An 18,340-nucleotide genomic window follows, 5' to 3' on the forward strand; every position below is an offset into this window, starting at 1 on the left:
GTGATGACTTATTCACACATTTTTTCTGGGTACTTATGGAAGAAGCGACCTTTCATGAGAGGGTCTGAGTTATAGAAACACTGGTTGCCATGTCATGGTTAAGTTTGCAGCTACACTTTCTTTCCAAATCTTCTTACACCGCCATTATTTCCCCTAATTTTTATTAGGGAAGGAGCTATTGCTCTGAATATTTTGGGGTTTCCTCACACGTAGAAGTTTTTTTTCTTAAAGAGTTAAAAAACTCTAGGATAAAGAGCTGTCAAATAAAATGCTGTCAAAAATGACCCACTTTTTACATTTGGAATAAAACATCTCATGGTTTGTCAACCGGCAGTTAAAGACATGCAATGTTGGCATTTGTTGGCATGTACACGGTGGAAGCCAAACATAATTTGATTCTGAACTGCTTAAACTGTTTAAAATTAATTAAAGGTTAACTGTATGTGGATAGAAGCAAACTTCACCAGATTCTGTATTATACAGTGGGAAGAAATAAGATGCAAGGGATTAAAAATAGGACATACAAATATACTTGACCTTTCCCATTTCTAAACTATAACCAAGATTTCCATGTAAGATACAGTAGTTTTTGACTGGTGAACAACTACAGCCAGAAATCAAAGAATGTTCCTTATTATCTTCCCTGACATTTAGCATCATTCCCCCGCTGGATTTTCTGATAGTTTCTTTTTGTTTCTTGTTTTCTTTCCTTTATGATTTTCTTTGGACCATTGTATTTAACTGATATTCAGAGAAATAGGGGCATATCTTGTTCCCCCAGAACAGGAATAAAAGATTGGCAAAACAATGGAAGAATAAGTTTGGGCTTTGGAACAGGCCTCCAGTACATACGCCTCCTTTCCTGTTTTACTTTGGGATCTGTCTATAAACAATTTTCAAAATGTCACTGTCAGGGAACAAAATCCAGATGCAAAGTGCATATGGTAAACCTGGTGGATTGTAATCCTGCTGAGGTCTGGTTACAGGTATCGTCTTTTTAAGTAAAAGAGCCAGGTGGCAACTGAAATTTTCATGTTTCTGTTTAATTCGTTGCATTGTGATGATGTGGCAAAACTCTAAGTTCCGCATATTTATCTTTGTGATCTTTAGACAATTTTTGACTTTGCAGCTGCAAAGTACAATGAAAGTGAAAGTGCAGTTATCAGCTGCTGTGTCCCTGCTGAGCTGGTCCGCCAGCGTATTCTTGACACTGGGAAGGTGACAAGCTTCAAGATGCGTTTTGTGGCTGATACAGAAGTCCCATAGATGGCGTGCCTCTTGACAGAGAGTCAACGAGCGCGCTCCCCTTGCCTGTTGATGTAGAACATCGAAGCTGTGTTGTCCGTCAGGACTTGTACCACCTTGCCCGAAAAGGTGGGGCAGGAAGACGCCACATGCCAGCCAGACTGCTCGGAGCTCTTTGACATTTATGCGTAACTTTGCCTCCTCCGGGGACCACATCCCCTGTGTCTGGAGGTCACCAAGATGCACACCCAGCCGAGGTCTGAGGCATCCGACACCAACTCGATGGAGTGAGAGGGGTTGTCGAAAGGAACCCCTTCCAGGACTATCCTGTGGTCGGTCCACCATCGCGGCGAGGTAAGTATCGCCTGGGGAATGGTAACAATCTTTTCCAGGGGGACTTGGCACTGGGAATAGACCGTCCCCAGCCATTGTTGCAGGGGCCGCATTTGGAGCCTGGCATGGCAGACCACATAAGTGCACGCTGCTATGTGACCCAGGAGGTGCAGACAGACCCTGGCTGTAGTCCGAGGGAACGCGGAGAGTTCTGCGATGAGGTTCGTCAACGTGTGGAACTTTTCCAGCAGCAGGAACACCCTGGCACAGGTCAAGTCAGGGACCACTCCGATGAACTCTGTCCTCTGCACTGGCACAAATGTTGACTTTTTGTTGTTTACCAGTAGGCCCAGAGAGTAGCATGTGGCCTGAACCACCGTGACATCCCTTTGGACTTGAGACCTGGAGTTGCCCTTGATGAGCCAGTCGTCAAGGTATGGGTCGATCTGAATACTCTGGCGCCTGAAGTAAGCCGCTACCACTGACATGCACTTGGTAAACACTCGGTGCTGTTGCCAGGCCGAACGGGAGGACCACAAACCGGTAATGGTGGGGCCTCCCTGTAAACTGGAGGAAGAGTCTGTGCCCTTGAAAGATCGCTATGTGGAAGTATGCATCGTTCAAGTCAAGGGCGGCATACCAGTCTCCGAGATCAAGGGAGGGGATAATAGAAGACAGAGAAACCATGCAGAACTTTAACTTCTTTAGGTACTTGTTGAGGTCTCGCAGGTCCAGGATGGGCCATAGACCGCCCTTGGCCTTTGGGATTAAAAAGCACTGGGAATAGAGCCCTTTGTTCCTGTACTCAAGAGGAACTTCTTCCACCGCACCCAGCTGTAGTCACCCCTTTACCTCCTGCACGAGGAGACTCTGTGAGAGGAGTCCCTGAAGAGGGACAGGGAAGATGGGTGGGAAGAGGGGGTAGAAAGGAACTGGAGAGTATAACCCTGTTTCACTGTGCTGAGGACATATCGGTTCGAGATTATAGCAGTCCAGGCAGGAAGAGGGAAAGGCGGTTGGAGAACACAGGGAAGGACGGATCCAGGGAATAGTCTGGTAGTTTGTCCTTGGGCGCATCCTCAAAATGACTGTTTGGCCCCCTGCTTATTATGGGTCAAGCCCAATTGGGCAGATCATGGAGGTGGCTGGCTCAGGCGGCGCTTGTAGACGTTGGCTCATGTATGGGGCTGGTCCTGCCGAGGCTGACTCCCCTGGCCCTGTGGCTGCTGCAGTTTGAACACTTATACGCCGGGACTGGGATGTAGAGACCCAGTGTTTTTTTGGGTGGTGGGGGTGTGATGTTGTAGCCCATAATGCTTTATGGGAATATGCTTATGAATGTATATATGACATAACTGGAATATGTTTTATGCTACATATGCCATGTAACATATCTCTGTAAAGGTTATGATCTACTGAATATATTCATCCTATTTGTATGCAGGTATCATTTTTGTATTCAAAGTTATGAATATTGGCTATGTACTTGTTTAATTTTAAGTAGCCTCAGTGAAGCAGTTGGTCAGCTTCCTGAGAAAAGACTATTCTCAGCAAGTGCCCAATCAAGAAATACTTAAGCTAACAATGAATTTGGAGATGCCAATCCACATCTGAGCTTTCCCAGGAATGTGGCCTGGCTAGTAAGGAACTTAAGTCATCCATGGACCTGTGACTTGCCCATGTGGCTCCAAAACTCCATCTTATAGAGGGGATTCTACACAGGGGGAGGGAGGGATTTAGATCCACAAGGAGAAACTATATAAAGCTTTGGGAGACCCCCTCCATTTTTGGTCTTCAGCTGGCTCAAGAGAGCCTCTCCACCCCCAAAGGAAAGAAACTGGAACAAAGGATAGTTACCATAGGGGTGTGAGTGATTCTTGGACCCAGACTAGAAGGAGGTTAGTCTGTAAAAGAAGCTTACTGGAACATCTCTGAGGGTGAGATTTCATCTGTAATCATTTTCTTACTGTATTAGGTTTAGACTTGCGTGTTATATTTTGCTTGGTAATTCACTTTGTTCTGTCTGTTATTACTTGGAACTACTTAAATCCTACTTCTTGTATTTAATAAAATCACTGTTTACTTATTAATACATACTCTGAGTTAATTAATATCTGGGGGGTGGGGAACAACTGTGCATATCTCTCTATCAGTGTTATAGAAGGCGAACAATTTATGAGTTTACCCTGTATAAGCTTTATACAGGGTAAAACAGATTTATTTGGGGTTTGGACCCCATTGGGAGCTGGGCATCTGAATGTTGGAGACAGGAACACTTCTTAAACTATTTTCAGTTAAGCCTGCAGCTTTTAGGGGATGTGGTTCAGACTGGGGTCTATGTTTGTAGCAGGCTAGCATGTCTGGCTCAAACTAGGCAAGGTTCTGAAGTCCCAAACTGCCAGGGAAAACAGGCTCAGAGGTAGTCTTGGCACATCAGTTGGCAGTTCCCAAGGGGTTTTCTGTGATCCAACCCATCACAGCGGGAGTCCTGGAGGCCATGCAACTTGCTGTCTGTTTGCTCCGCAAACAGGGCCTGGACGTCGAAGGGCAGGTCCTGCATTGACTGCTGAGCCTCGGTGGACAACCCAGAGAGGAGCCGCCGAGAGGCTCGCCGCATGGAGATAGCGGAAGCCATGGTGCGGGCAGCAGCGTCTGCAGCCGCCTGGAGGGCTGCCCTGGCCATTGTCGTGCCCTCATCAAGGATAGCTCGGAAAACCTCGGGGAGAGACCCTTTGAACTTGGCCATGGCTTGCCACAAATTGAAGTCATATTGGCCAAGGAGAGCTTAGTGGTTGGCCACTCTCAGCTGAAGGCTGGAAGACGAATAAACCTTTCGCCCAAAAAGATCCAGCCTCCACGTGTCTTTATTTTTTGTGGTGGCCCCGGGTTTTCCCTGTCTCTCCTTGTGGTTAACCCCCTCAACCACAAGAGAATTGGGGGCCGGGTGGGAGTATAAGTACTCATGCCTTTTGGTTGGCATGAAGTACTTGCATTCGGCTCTTTTAGAGATGGGGCCAGGGAAGAGGGGGTCTGCCACAGGGCATTAGTGATTTTAGAAACCCCTTCATGAAGGGGTAGAGCCGCTGTGGCAGGAGCTGCGGAGCAGAGGACATCAAACAGAATCTGAGGGCTCTTCCAATTCCTGTGCCTGAAGCCCAAGGTTAGAAACAACCCTCTTCAAATGTTCCTGGTGCGTCTTGGCGTCATCCTGAGGAACTGGGTAAGGGGGCCCTGTGATAGCCTTGTCTGGCGACGATGAGGATGATACCGGTGCCCCGGGAACTTCCACGTCCATTGGTGGTCCAGCAGCTTGCTCCTCTGGGTCCTCCTGGACCTACAGGGTCTTACCCCCCCGAAGTCTCCAGCACCAGATAGGGATGGGATACCAAGGCCGCTGGCCTCTCCGAGGCTCACAAAACCGATCAGGCAGCCTGGGATGGCTGGGTGAACCCCCAAGGGTTCCATGGGTACCATGGTACCGGCCACTTGCTTGGGGCCATTGGACAGGTTTTGGTGCTGATAACGTAGTCGGTACTGGGTCTTGTCCCGCAGTCAGGGAACCCTGCTCCGAGCTGGAGCTACCAGCAGAGCGGTCAGTCCCGGGCGACCAGGATCAGACTGAGCAGTGGCTCTTGTCCAACTGGTGCCGGTCGCTGCATCCCGAAGCCAACCTAGTGAGACTGTCTTGATCAGGCTGTCTGGGACCGACGGTGTTGGGCGGATCTGCGTCGGATACCCAGCAATCCACTCCTCACGCTACTCGACCGGTACCGGGACTTCAAATGGGACTGGGAGCTACTATGAGCTGATTGCCAGGAGGATCGTCCTGAGGAGGGTGACCTTCCTTTTGGAGATGGGCGATGACGGGCCAGTGATTGGCGGTCTTTGGTCCCCGATTGGTCCTGGGATCGGTACTGGGCCCTTGAAGATGGTCCCGGAGTTCTTGCCAGGTGGCACGTGCCTCAGAGAGTCTGTGCCAATCTACTGGCAAGGTATGCCTTGAGTCCCTCGATCAGTGCCCCCAGTGTGGGGACTGAAGGGGCTCCGCTGAGCCTACCTCTCCCGTCCTGAGGCGTGACAGCTGTGGGCGGGCAAATGCTGGTGGGATGTCCCTCTCGATGGGGAACGGTGCGCTGAAGCGGGGACACATGAATAGGTCCCAATGCAGATTTTCCCCAAGACCGGGGTACTGCAGGAGCTGGTGTGGGCGGCACCGGGAGTGTCAGGATCTCCTAAGCTGCTTGAAGGGCTTCGGGCGTCGATGGCACCTGAAGCTGGCTGGCGCCTGCACCACTATCCGGAGTCTCAGGCAAGGTATGGGATGGGATGGGTTGCACTGCTCGATTTGAGCTGGGGCCCAACTTCCCGAGGGGGATGTTGAGCTGCCTGACACGGGTCTTGGCTCGCCCCCCTGCCCTCTCCTTTCCCTTGCAGGAGGTAGGAGATCTTCCCCTCAAAGTCTTTTTCGGCTTCTTGACCGGAGCCATGGAGGGAGACCGGTGCCAGCTTGCGCACGGAGGCCACGGTGCTCGGTGCGGAGTCAGACCACTGTTCCGGTGCCGGAGTGAGTGCCAACTCCATTAGGAGCGCTTTCAGATGGGTATCGCACTCCTTTGTCCTAGGTTTAAAGCACTTGCGGATATGGCACTTGTCACTTATGTGCCCCTCGCCTATGCACCTTAGGAACTGGTATATGGATCACTGACGGGCATAGGCCATTTGCAGTGATTCTAGGGCTTAAAGCCTAGGGACTAGGGCTTAAAGGCTGGGTCCTGTTCGGGACTAACAAAGAGTTTGAGACTACTACTAAGGGTAACTAAGAAAACTACCAACTATGTATACCTACTTTACAGGATTTCAAAGTTCACAAGAACAGAGAAGGAATCAATGCTAGTCAAAGCAGCAGATGTTCCAGCACCGTCACTGATGGCAAGAAGGAACTGAGGGTGGGGGGAGCCGGCAGTGCCCCTTATACCGCACCATGCGGGCGCCACTCCAGAGGGTGTCAGAGCTGGTTCCCTATGGATACTGCTGAGGGAAAAACTTCCGGCACCTGTGCATGTGGTGAGCGCACACCCCTAATATGGAATGGATATGAGCAAGCACTTGAAGAAGAAGAAGAATCTGTGTTTCGAAAGGGTCTTATCATCAAAACAGATTTGAAAGAATTAGCCTTTTGTTTCCAAGTGGCCAGAGCAGAGCTAAGATATGGGACATCACAGAGATTAACACACACTTCTAGGTGGTTTACATGGTCAAGAACGTTCTATATGCATCATTTTTTTGTTTTGTTTTTTGTTTTGAGACGCTGTGATGCATGGCTAGAATGAGTTAAACATCCTGCAAAATAAATAACCTCAAAAGACGGGTGGGGATAATGTTTGTATTTTTGTGTATTTACATATGTATGAGTAGGGTCAACAATGTAATCAACAGTCCCCGTCTAGGCTGTATTCTGATAATTCAGAGGTCAAAAGAACATCCTATAATTTAAATGAATTGTAAACATGGGATATCTCAGTATTCATCTTTCTTTTGAAATGTACTGTGAATGGTGGAGGAACAAGCAAATGGTTTTATGTTAATTCGTATAGCTAAGTACCGGTGATGGACCTCCTTCAAAGTCATCCTAATTACCCTGAGGAACTCCAACTCATCAAAAGACATAAAATTGTATAAAAGATCCTTGGCTCCTGATTCTGTCATCTCAGATCTGCTTAGGCTTCGTCAGGGGAAGTTTGAGTCACAAGACTGAGATCCCAGTTATGCTGTGTGATAGACCCAGGCCAGCAGGGTACAGCAGAGTAGTCGAAGGCAGATATACTGGCCATTGGATAACCAGTTTTCTGTTCCCTGACCAGAGCAGGGGCTGCTCCAGGCTAATGAGAACACCTGATTCCAATTAACCTTTAAAGAGTCAGGTGAGGCTGTTAAGCTACTGTGAACATCTGACTCTAATTAGGCCCCTCTGATACTATAAAAGGGCTCACTCCAGTCAGGCCAAAGACAGCCAGGGAGCCAGAGGAGAGGAAGTGCGGCTGAAGGGCTGGGTAATGAAGACACCCTGAAACCACTGGAAAGGGAGCCCTAAGGTAAGGGTGAAGGCGGCGTTGGGAGAGAGAAGCGGGGGAGCTGTGCGGAAATGGCGCAGGGAAATGTAGCAGCTCTGGCGGTGAAAGGTCGGCTGCCAACAGCTGCTGCCATTAGGGTCCCTGGGCCGGAACCTGGAGTAGAGGGTGGGCCGGGGTTCCCCACAACTCGCCACTACAGAAACACCTCCTGGGAGGGGAAGACAGGCCCCTGGCAGGCCAGGAGGCTAAGCTGTTCTGGAATAAGCCTGTAGGGACAACAGAGACTGTGGGAGCTCTCTCACCAACCTCCTTGCTGGCTTATGATGAAATGGGCTCAGTAGATTGTACCCTGGCCCTAGAGAGAGAAGGGCTACGTGGAGGGTCGCAGTAAGCCTCTGAGGCTAGCATAAACCGCCTGGAAGCGCGGGACCCACGGGGACAAGGCCAGAGCTCTGCCACAGCTAGTACGCCCTGGATATGATATTTGGACATTGGACTATGACCTATGAACTGAATTCTAAAGGAACTCCTGGCAACTACAAAGCTCACCATCTCTGATATAGCAACAGAGGGTCCTGTGGCACCTTTGAGACTTAGTCTCAAAGGTGCCACAGGACCCTCTGTTGCTTTTTACAGATTCAGACTAACACGGCTACCCCTCTGATACTTGACATCTCTGATATGAATCTAAACCGCAATGGACTGAACTCATGCCTGTATGTATACTGATCTTTTAACCATACTCTCTCTTGTTTTTTAATAAATTTTATAATAGTTAATAAGCCTTGGCTGTAGCGTGTATTTGGGTAAGATCTGAAACATTCATTAACCTGGGAGGTTGTGTGTCTGGTCCTTTGGGATTGGTGGAACCTTTTCTTTTATATGATGAAATAAGATTTACAGAAATTTTCATCATATTTGATGTGGGTACATGGATGGAGGCCTGAGGCTAGATCACTTTAAGGGAACTGTGTTGTTTGGACTTCTGAATAAAAAGTAAGGTAATAAAGAAGCTGTTTTATGCTGTCTTGGTGAATCGAAGTATTGGAATATCCACCAGGTTTATGGGGATTGTCTGCCCCATTCTTTGCAGTTCACCCTAATTGAGTGACCACAGCTGGTTCCACACTAGGTCACAGAAGCATTATAGATTAAACAAACTGTGTGGTGGCAGATGCTGGATGAATTTGATGTTTGCCTCTTTAAATGTCTCAGTTCACACTGGTGGTTCAGACTCAGGAACAACCAAGGCGACTGAGTGCTTCCACTTTTGTCTTATCTTTAAAAGTCCCACAAGACCAAGTATCTAACAGCAAAACAAAATCTAATTTTATTTCTATTGGTCATGTATAAATTACAGAGATTATGAAACTATATACACGGTTTAATATCAGCTCTATGCCATGTTTCTGGAGAATTACTTACGGTCATTGGGTTTTCAAAGTTTGACTACATCCCCCTGACTAGGTACAAATCATTCAGACTAGACAGCGGAAAAAAAATGTATTCATTTATTTTAAACATACTCCATTTGCACAGCAAGGAGATGCCAGGTGGATCAGATCATTGGGGCTGTCCCTTTGCTTTCCCGACAGTTTACAACTGAGGACAATACTAGTGGGGAAGAGCTGGACTCCCTACTGCTTATTCCACTTCTAACCATATATTCTGATCTTACATCCCTGCCCCGGCGGATTTTTCCCTATGCTGCTACTTGGAGATGCTCATCGTGGCTCTGTGCACTGAACCTTACTTCTCGTGACCAGAGGAGCAGGAATCCTAAGATTGTTCTAGAACTTTTCAATTTAATGTTATAGTACTATCAGCCAAGCCACTAGGCTAAGAGCTAAAACAGGCCTATCAAAGGTAATACATTGGTATCAGTTTGCTTTCAGGTCCCAGGTACATTATCTATTTAAATGTGAGAGCCTCCACGGATGGCCCACAAAAGGCCTTAGTAAGATACCTTTGGAGGTGCCCAGCAAACAAAACTGTATGGTAAATGTTGAGGGTCACTCTTTTTTGTTGGGGGTGGGGAGTAGGCATGAAATCCTGGTCCCACTGAAGTCCATAACAAACCTCTCATTGTCTTCAATGGGGCGAGGATTTCATCTCAGGTGCCAAAGGGCTTGCCTACACTTAAAATGCTCTAATGGCACAGCTGCATAGTTGTAGCGCTTCACTGTAGACACTACCTACACTGAAGAAAGGGGTTCTCCCATGGGCATAGGTAATCCACCTTCTCGAGAGGCAGTAGTTAGGTTAACAGAAGAATTCTTCCATTAACATAGTGCTGTCTACATGAGGTTAGGTTGGCTTAACAACGCCACTCGGGTTGTGGATTTTTCATACTCCTGACCGAAATAGTTAAACTGATCTAATTTCTAGCACAGACGAGGCCTATGTTGTACCTTACCACTTGCTTGTACAAATGCATATTTTGCTTGCACAATTAAGTATGCTCAAGACTGCATATTTTGCAGGCAGAACTTGGATATCTATCTTTTGTAATTGTCAGTGTTTAAGTTATTCTAAAACAGTTAATTTGTCATGAGTAATTCTGAGAAACGACAGACTGTCATGACTAACAGTAACTTGGCTGCTTTAAAAAGGCAAATAACCTTTTATGTTAAGAACTGGTTATTCTGCTTATTTACATCTGTATCTGAGGTAATTTAGCTCTTTGTAACTTTGGACTATGACTAGGTGCATGTTGGACAGTACTCAGCAAATGAAGCAGCTCTTTGGTATCCTTTTTAATCATTCTGTGTCCCTAAGGCCTCTATTATGGCACACAATCTAAACCCTGCATTGAATAAGGACTGTTTTCTTTCTTCATGGGCTTTTCTGAAGTACTCATCATAGTGCCTCACAACCATGAATAAATTTACCCTCACAACTGTCCTGCAAGACAGAGAGATTTTATTAACCTTGCTTTACAGATGCGGAATGGAGGTACAGAAATTTAGTGACCTTCGAAGTGTAGTGCCTCTAGAGCAGGGGTAATCAATAGGTGGCCCGCGGGACAAATCCGGACCGCCAGATACTTTTAAATAGACCCCAAAATCTTTTTATTTACTTATTATTGTTATTTTTATTATTTTCTCTGGAGTTTGGACCTTGACTAAACTTAGACTGAGAAATTTAGACCTTAGCAAAAACTAATTTACTACCCATCCCTGCTCTAGAGTTTCTAGAGAACTCTTCTATTCCCATTATTCCGTTCTCCTCCTCCTTCCCTTCCATGGATTTTACTGCAGGAAGATAAAATCTGTCCCTTTGTACTGAAAGCCGTTCATGGCAGCAAAAGCTGATTCCTGGCACCTACGGTCAGTGTCATGAAGGGACGGATGAGAACCTTTAATTTAAAATAAAAGCCAAAGAAATAGACATTATAAAAACAGAACATGAAATGTACAGCATAAATCCTGATTTTCTGAACACATCTTAAATCTCTTTAGTTATTCTAAAGTCTTGCTTTCAAAATGTTTCATGAACAGAACATCTCCATCCTACCGTAAGTCCTATTTTACAGCAATACTGCAGTCCTTATTTCCATAAGCAGTCCCACTGGGCTAAATTCATACCTAGTGTAACGCCACTGAAGTCAATGGAGTTGCACACCAGGGAAGGATTTGGCCCATTGAGTTAAGAGGTAATATTCCCTTGAGTGAGAACTTCAGTGGCAGGACGCAAATGATGCCAGATGTTTGTAACTCCAGTGACTTCCCTGGGGAGGCTTCTGATTTACATGCATTTGAAAGTACATGTAGGCCCAAGAAGAACATCGCATTGGCTTCCAGGAAACCCTTATTTACAAAGCTGCATAAACAACTTCATTTTTTTAAACTTTCATTTTATAAAGTATTTTGGCTGCTTTGTTGTTCTTCATGGTGTCTGCATTTCAGTCAGCTGAATATGGAGAACTCAGCTAGAAGAGAGGAACGAAAACATCAGCTTTAAGGCAATTATTGCTGCATATTTAAAAACAAAACAAACAAGTCACAGTTTGCTCAAATTACTTCCAGTGACAAACACACACTCAGAGTGCAAACTAAGCCCTGACTTTATGTAATAGTTCCCCACCTTAGCCACTTAAAGAGACACTGGTAGTTTAGGTTCAGTCCCTAGAACTATACAGAAGGAGATGCCCCACGCACACACCCACTCACAGTCTGGGGAAATTAGGGGCTTGTTTACATGGAGACTTAGCATGTGGCAAGCTGAGAAGTGGATATACAGCACACTAGCTTGCTGTGCACTAACTCACCCCTTGAACTCTGCTACTGTACACTAAAAGTTCCCTCTTGCCACATACTGAGTGCTTGTCTTCACGTACAGCGCCACAGCTGCAGCTGTGCTGCTGTAGTACTTTAGTGAAGATGCTACTATGCTGCTGGTGACGGGAGAGCTTCAAATCACACCAGCCCAGGTTCGGTCCCCAAATATTTAAACCAGGGTAAGAAATGCAAGAACCTCTCCTGCTTTGCGTGCAACTTGTGAGGCTGAGCTGCCTCATGTTCTGCACAGAGCTCTGAATGCAGTGCTTTGCAGGCAAGTAAAATAGAAAATGATTTTAAAATAAATAAATACATTTGCAATGTAAGTTTTAAGTCTCTCCATGGACTTTTAATGAATGTTTTGTATTTGTTTAGTTAAGACATTTCAGTTCACCTTTAACATCCCCAAGACAGACCCAGCTACACCATGCAGCCGCAGTAGTCATTTTCATTAGTGCAAAGTGTCTGTAAAATGCTACCAAATCAGAAATGGCAACTACATAAAATGCATGGCAATGGGTGAATCAAACCCTCTGTGTTATCTGTAAAATCGGTACAATACTTACATACAGTTATGGGTGTTGAAGCTTAATTAATGTGTGTACACAAATTGGAGATCCTTGCATGGAATTTTGAGATCCTTGCATTGCAAAGTTCTAAGATATAAAGTTCATAGTACAATGGTTACCATGAAAAAGACAACATTCCCTACCATACTGAAGAATTCTACTGCATTTAGAATAGGAAAGAACTGGATTATCTCCCATAGCACTGTATAGGAACTGAAGGCAAGTGCTGACTTTTTAATGGTTACAACTGTACTCTCACCCTTTTGCACTGCAAAAGAAGCCTTTCTCTCCACAAAGTAGACCCCATTTGCTTACTAGTAAATTATGAATGAAAAAACTTGCAACATACAGCAGTTTCAATTACTGTGGGACTGAGGTGTTCTGTCAGCACAGCATAAACACTTGGAGACATGGGAAGAAGATCTGATGGAGAATGTGGATCTGTGGAATCATACAGGCTTAAAAGAAACACAAATAAAATAAATAACCTTACAGATGATTAGGAAATAATGGGAAGAAACCCCTTTGCAACTTAATGCACCAATAAGGGATGCAGATATGGAAATAATCATATAGATCTGTGTTTGGGTAACACTGATTTAGCAGCAAGTAGCCTGTGAAAGAGCCAACTGCATGCTAATGTCCTATTATTGTCCTCAACAACATCAATGAGAATACCTTGAAAAGATATAACTGCTGGCACACACACAAAAACATACTGTACAAATTGTGCTACTCCCGTTAATTCTTGTTTAATTTGTTAATTCTGCCTGCATAGGGGGGATCTTCCTGTGATCTAGAACTGCAGAGGAGCTCCTTCACCACTTTCTGGCCACTTGATGCAGGAGCTGTAGTCAGGGAAAGAAAGGTAAAACCCAGCTACCATACCCAAGATTCTGGGGGACAGTAAAAGCTGGAACACGTTAGAGGAGCCTAAAGTCTGCTCTAATTTATTTTGCATACCTTCCTGATGCATAGACAGCACCAGGACTGGGGGAGAAAAGGTGGTTTTTAAAGCCCTCTTTACTTATCCCCCCAGCCTTACATTGAGCACTCCTTTGCCAGACCAGAAAATTGGGGCCCATATCGCTGTGTTGCTACCACTAGGTATTTTCATGGGAAAAAATAGAATCAAAGAAACTGCGGGGTGAAGGGAGGTACACAGACTTAATGAAAAACATCCAAAGTGTAAAACAGCTCTTAGATTACTCACATTTTGGAGATTGGGATAAATACAGCGGGGACATAACCTTTGACCCCTCCTTCTGTAGGTCTTGAGACTAAAAAAGAATCAACATTAAGAACATTTTAAAAAATGCCCTAAAGTTTCTATGCTTATTATTTACTGAGATTTAATACAAATATTTTAAAAGCTGTAGAGCATAATGTATTGAAAGGGAAACATAACTATTTTTTAAATCATAAATGGGCAACAAGAACATGGGCAACAAGACAGGACTTGAACCTACACAGACATACACACATAAGTAACTGGACTCACTTAAGAAGTTCCTTTGAAGTCATGAGGAGTACTTAAATGCATTATAGGTATGTGCTCAAATCTTTGCAGGTCTGAGCCTTTAGAAGCCAATCCTGCAAACATTTGCATTTAACTGAAACCTTTCATGAGAGGACAAAATAGGATTGTGTTCATTCATAAGTAATTCTGACTACACTGGCAATTTTAGTCAATATATATTACATGGGATCTGGAATTATAAGTTAGTATTGGCAAACAGCCCATGAGAGTAAGTCCTCTGAACCTCAAATGAGAGGTTCTTGGAACTGAAGAAACAGCAAGTGACACTGCTACATAATTCTGGAAGCAGACTAACAAGTGGTCTTGTAAATAGAAATAAATATCTGAAACATGGGCAAAGAAATGTAATTTGAAAGTAAATATATTTTTGTAAATAATGAATTGAATAACTTCCTCTAATATGACTGCTTTCACCGAGATGTTTCTTAGCTCGTGCATATCTAAGGGCTTGTCTACATTACCCGCTGGATCAATGGGCACCGATCGATCCAGCGGGGATCGATTTATCGCGTCTAATCTAGTCGCGAGAAATCGACTACCGGGTGCTCTCCCTTCGACTCCGGTACTCCACCAGGGCAAGAGGTGCAGGCGGAGTCGACGGGAGAGCGTCAGCCGTCGAGGTACCGCAGTGAAGACACCGCGGTGAGTAGATCTAAGTACGTCGACTTCAGCTACGCTATTCATGTAGCTGACGTTGCATAACTTAGATCGATCCTGCCTCCCATCCCAGTAGACCAGGCCTATGTGTCATTGTTATTTATTATTTGTATTGCAGTAGTACCTACAGTTCACAGAGTAGGATCCAACTATGCTAGGTGCTAGGGTTACCATTCGTCCGGATTTACCCGGACATGTCCCCTTTTTGTGTAAAAAATAGCGTCCGGGGGGGAATTTGTAAATCACTAAAAATGTCAGGGATTTCCCCCCCATGCAGAGCGAGGCGCGGCTGGGAGGGCTGCAGGAAATTCAGCCGCTCGCATGGGGCTCTGGCAGCCAGAGTCCTTCCCCCGCAGCTTGCCGGGCTGGACTCCGGAGCAGCTGTAGAGCTCCTCCTCCCCGCATTCTGAGCCGGCCGGCCTGCCGGGCCGTTTGCATCGGGCTCGGCAGCTCCTCCTCCCCTGCAGCCCAGCACCCTGCTCCGGCAGCACTGTGCGGGGGCAGGGACCGGGTTGTGTGTTGCGCTGGGGAGTGCAGCCACGTGTCCGGCTCCACACAGAGCCCAGCACCCTGTTCTGAGCGGCAGAGTAAGGGGGCCAGGGGGCAGGAGAAGGGGCAGGGAGATTTTGGAGGGGGCAGTCAAGAGACGGGGGGGGGGTCGGGAGTTGCGGGGGGGGGCTTTTGGGGGGGTGGAGAAAGTTTTGGGCAGTCAGGGTACAGGTAGGGGGTAGGGTCCTGGGGGGCAGTTTGGGGGGGGGTGTCTTAGGAGGGGGCAGTTAGGGGACAAGGAACAGGGAGGCTTAGGTAGGGGGTGGGGTTCTGGAGGGCAGTTAGGAGCAGGGGTCCCAGGAGGGGTAGTCAGGGGACAAGGAGTGGGGGGGGGTTCGGAGTTCTGGGGGCGGGGCTGTCAGGTGGCAGGGGTGGGGAAAGGAATCGGAGCAGTCAGGAGACAGGGAGCAGAGGGGTTTAGATGGGTCCGGAGTTCGGGGGGGGGGGGGGCTGTCAGGGGGTGGGGAGTGGTTGGATGGGGCGTGGGAGTCCCAGGGGTCTGTCTGGGGGTGGGGGTGTGGATAAGGGTTGGGGCAATCAGGGTACAGGTAGGGGGTAGGGTCCTAGGGGGCCAGTTAGGATAGGGGGAGGGTCTCAGGAGGAAGCAGTCAGGGGACAAGGAACAGGGGGAGGGTTGGGGGTTCTGAGGGGGGCAGGAAGTTGGAGGGGCAGGGGCAGGGCTGGGGCGGGGCTCCTCCCGTCCTCTTTTTTGCTTGCTGAAATATGGTAACCCTACTAGGTGCTGAACAAACACACAACAAAAACACAGTCCCTGCCCCAAAGAGCTTACAATCTAAGTATACGACAAGAGACAACAGGTGGAAACAATACGCAGACAGGGGGTGCATGAGAAAACAAGTACAGTTTTTATAAAGGCATTCCATAAAATGAGGTAATTATTTTCACAAGTAAACATTTGTTTTCCTTAGAAAAAAGTTCATTTGCATATCATCTGAATTTAATGTTACTTTCCAAAAAGGATAAGTATAGACTATAGAGCCCAACCTTCATTTGGCTGACTGCTGTAGTATTTGCCAAAGGCTTTATCTTTGGGAATATCTGGATACAGATATTTCAGTGGATTTTCAGGAACATTGTCTGCCAAAATAACTTTGTAATCTCGCAAAATGTCAGCAAATGGCAGCGCAGTTAAACGACCTTTATTATAGGGTTCCACTGAGTGGAACCTTACTTCTCCTGTAAAGACACAAAGGCAATATAATTGTGAATAGGCAAAGAGGTCAGCAGTCATAATCAGCTACACATTTCACCTATCATTTATAGTTTAGGTTGTCTTGAATTTTACACTTTTAAGTTGCACTTACCGTTTTCTGACTGGTCCACCCAGGTAAATGTAATTCCCCCCAGGTTGCTTTCACTAAACCTTAATAAAAATGTTCCAGGCATTTTGTCCCTGAGCAAAACTCGTTCTTTCTCCTTGCTCACAAATCCCATTATATACCTGCAAGTATAAGAAAATTATGGCTTTACTTGCAGAGTAATTACAGCATCCATTCTGTGGCATTCATTTCCCAACTTTTATCTTGCAATGCCAGATAAGTGCCGATCAAAGTAAAAGGCTGGTTTTATAGGGCCCACTGCTATAGACTTCACAAAGGCTCCACATGAAGTTAGTGGGAGTTTTATCTGCACAGGAACACAGCATGGGCCCCCATCACAGCGTGGAGCATGACAAAATTTATCATATTACTTGCCTGTAAACTAACTGAGTCCATAAGAGAGAGATATAAAATCCACTTTGAATAGTTTCAGTAGAGTTTTCTTCAGGCTACACATAATTGCAAACAATATGGCATACTTGGAGATTTTTAGGCCTTTGGAAATTATTTTCTGTAATGCTGAATGTAGACTTAATAAAGAGAAGGGACAAATGAGATAAGCTTGTTATGTTAATGGAGAGTTGCCAGTATATTGCTCACCCGTCAATCCAAAGAGGAAGAATGTGTTTTTTAATTAGGTCCAGTATTGCTTCGAGCCATACCCAAAAGGTAAATGACTTTCCAGGTAAATGTTCCTATTGGTAATATAAACAAACAAATAAAAAGATAATTTCAACCACATCTTTAACACAATATCAATGCTGCATGTCCCTGTCATTTTCACAGGAATAGTTCTAGTCTCTATTTATGTGAGAATGATAGAGAAATATATTAAAAGCAGCAATTCAAATCTTACTATCTTGTGTAAAAACAAAATATCTTTATGATTTGCTTTTAAAGATTTTGAGAGGAAGTGCTTCACTTTAAAATCTTTATTTAGAATAATTAATATCTATATCAGTGTTTCCCAAACTTGGGACGCCGCTTGTGTAGGGAAAGCCCCTGGCGGGCCGGGCCGATTTATTTACCTGCCGCGTCCGCAGGTCCGGCCGATCGCGGCCTCCACTGGCCATGGTTTGCCGCTCCAGGCCAATGGGGGCTGCTGGAAGTGGCGCGGCCGAGGGACGTACTGGCCACCGCTTCCAGCAACCCCCATTGGCCTGGAGCGGCGAACCGCGGCCAATGGGAGCCGCGATCGGCTGGACCTGCGGACGCAGCAGGTAAACAAACCGGCCCGGCCCGCCAGGGGCTTTCCCTATACAAGCGGTGTCCCAAGTTTGGGAAACACTGGTTTATATCATTTCTCCCTCACTATGAAATTACAGCTTGAGAGCACAGAACACAGCTATTTCCTTCCAAGAATCTTTAGATATTACAAATATATTTTAAATAATGCATCTTTAATATGAATGTATTGAATGTACTTTCCATACTCAGTATTTTTGTCTGATTCTGACCAAAGTATTTAGATGTATTGATTTACAGCCAATCAGTTCTGGAAGTATCTTTGTTTTAGTTCACAAATGAGCATCTGGTGTAATTTAACTTTTTAAAACAATTTTAGGGTCTGGCTCCCATCAGTGATTATGGTTTCTTAAGTCAGTTGTAAGCTAACTAGAATGGTCAAAGAAGATTCAGACAAAACTACTGACTAATGGTCAAGCCATTAATTTTCTAGAGATGGCCTGTATGTGCCAATTTAAACTGCATCGCCATTAAAATATAGTTCAGTTTCAACAACTTTAGGACAGGTCAT

At 45.8% G+C, this 18,340-nt stretch overlaps 1 protein-coding gene and 1 long non-coding RNA gene across 11 annotated transcripts in view; one reads left to right on the forward strand and one right to left on the reverse strand.

Moving 5' to 3' along the window:
- The first annotated feature begins 1,157 nt into the window (after nt 1–1,157).
- On the forward strand, nt 1,158–3,672 carry LOC135974372 (uncharacterized). The gene is made up of 2 exons (XR_010591613.1): nt 1,158–1,599; nt 1,923–3,672. It is a non-coding gene; the product is annotated as an uncharacterized LOC135974372 (long non-coding RNA).
- Nucleotides 3,673–8,956: 5,284 nt separating this feature from the next.
- STAT4 (signal transducer and activator of transcription 4) overlaps nt 8,957–18,340 on the reverse strand; it is a 68,343-nt gene continuing 58,959 nt past the window's right edge. For 5 of the 10 annotated variants that reach the window (XM_065562014.1, XM_065562016.1, XM_065562015.1 and 2 more), the window contains 7 exons: nt 17,185–17,279; nt 16,570–16,706; nt 16,250–16,441; nt 13,712–13,778; nt 12,848–12,956; nt 12,496–12,585; nt 10,718–11,580 (listed from right to left, as the gene is read on the reverse strand). In XM_065562014.1, the coding sequence (XP_065418086.1) occupies nt 12,502–12,585; nt 12,848–12,956; nt 13,712–13,778; nt 16,250–16,441; nt 16,570–16,706; nt 17,185–17,279 (684 nt within the window). In that variant the 3' untranslated portion in view covers nt 10,718–11,580; nt 12,496–12,501. Of the gene's footprint in view, nt 11,581–12,495; nt 12,586–12,847; nt 13,347–13,711; nt 13,779–16,249; nt 16,442–16,569; nt 16,707–17,184; nt 17,280–18,340 lie in introns of all 10 variants that reach the window. The other 5 variants (XM_008172909.4, XM_005306806.5, XR_010591614.1 and 2 more) reach the window with 4 other exon arrangements.

Source organism: Chrysemys picta, chromosome 11, assembly GCF_011386835.1.
Source record: "Chrysemys picta bellii isolate R12L10 chromosome 11, ASM1138683v2, whole genome shotgun sequence".
Lineage (NCBI taxonomy): Eukaryota > Metazoa > Chordata > Testudines > Emydidae > Chrysemys > Chrysemys picta.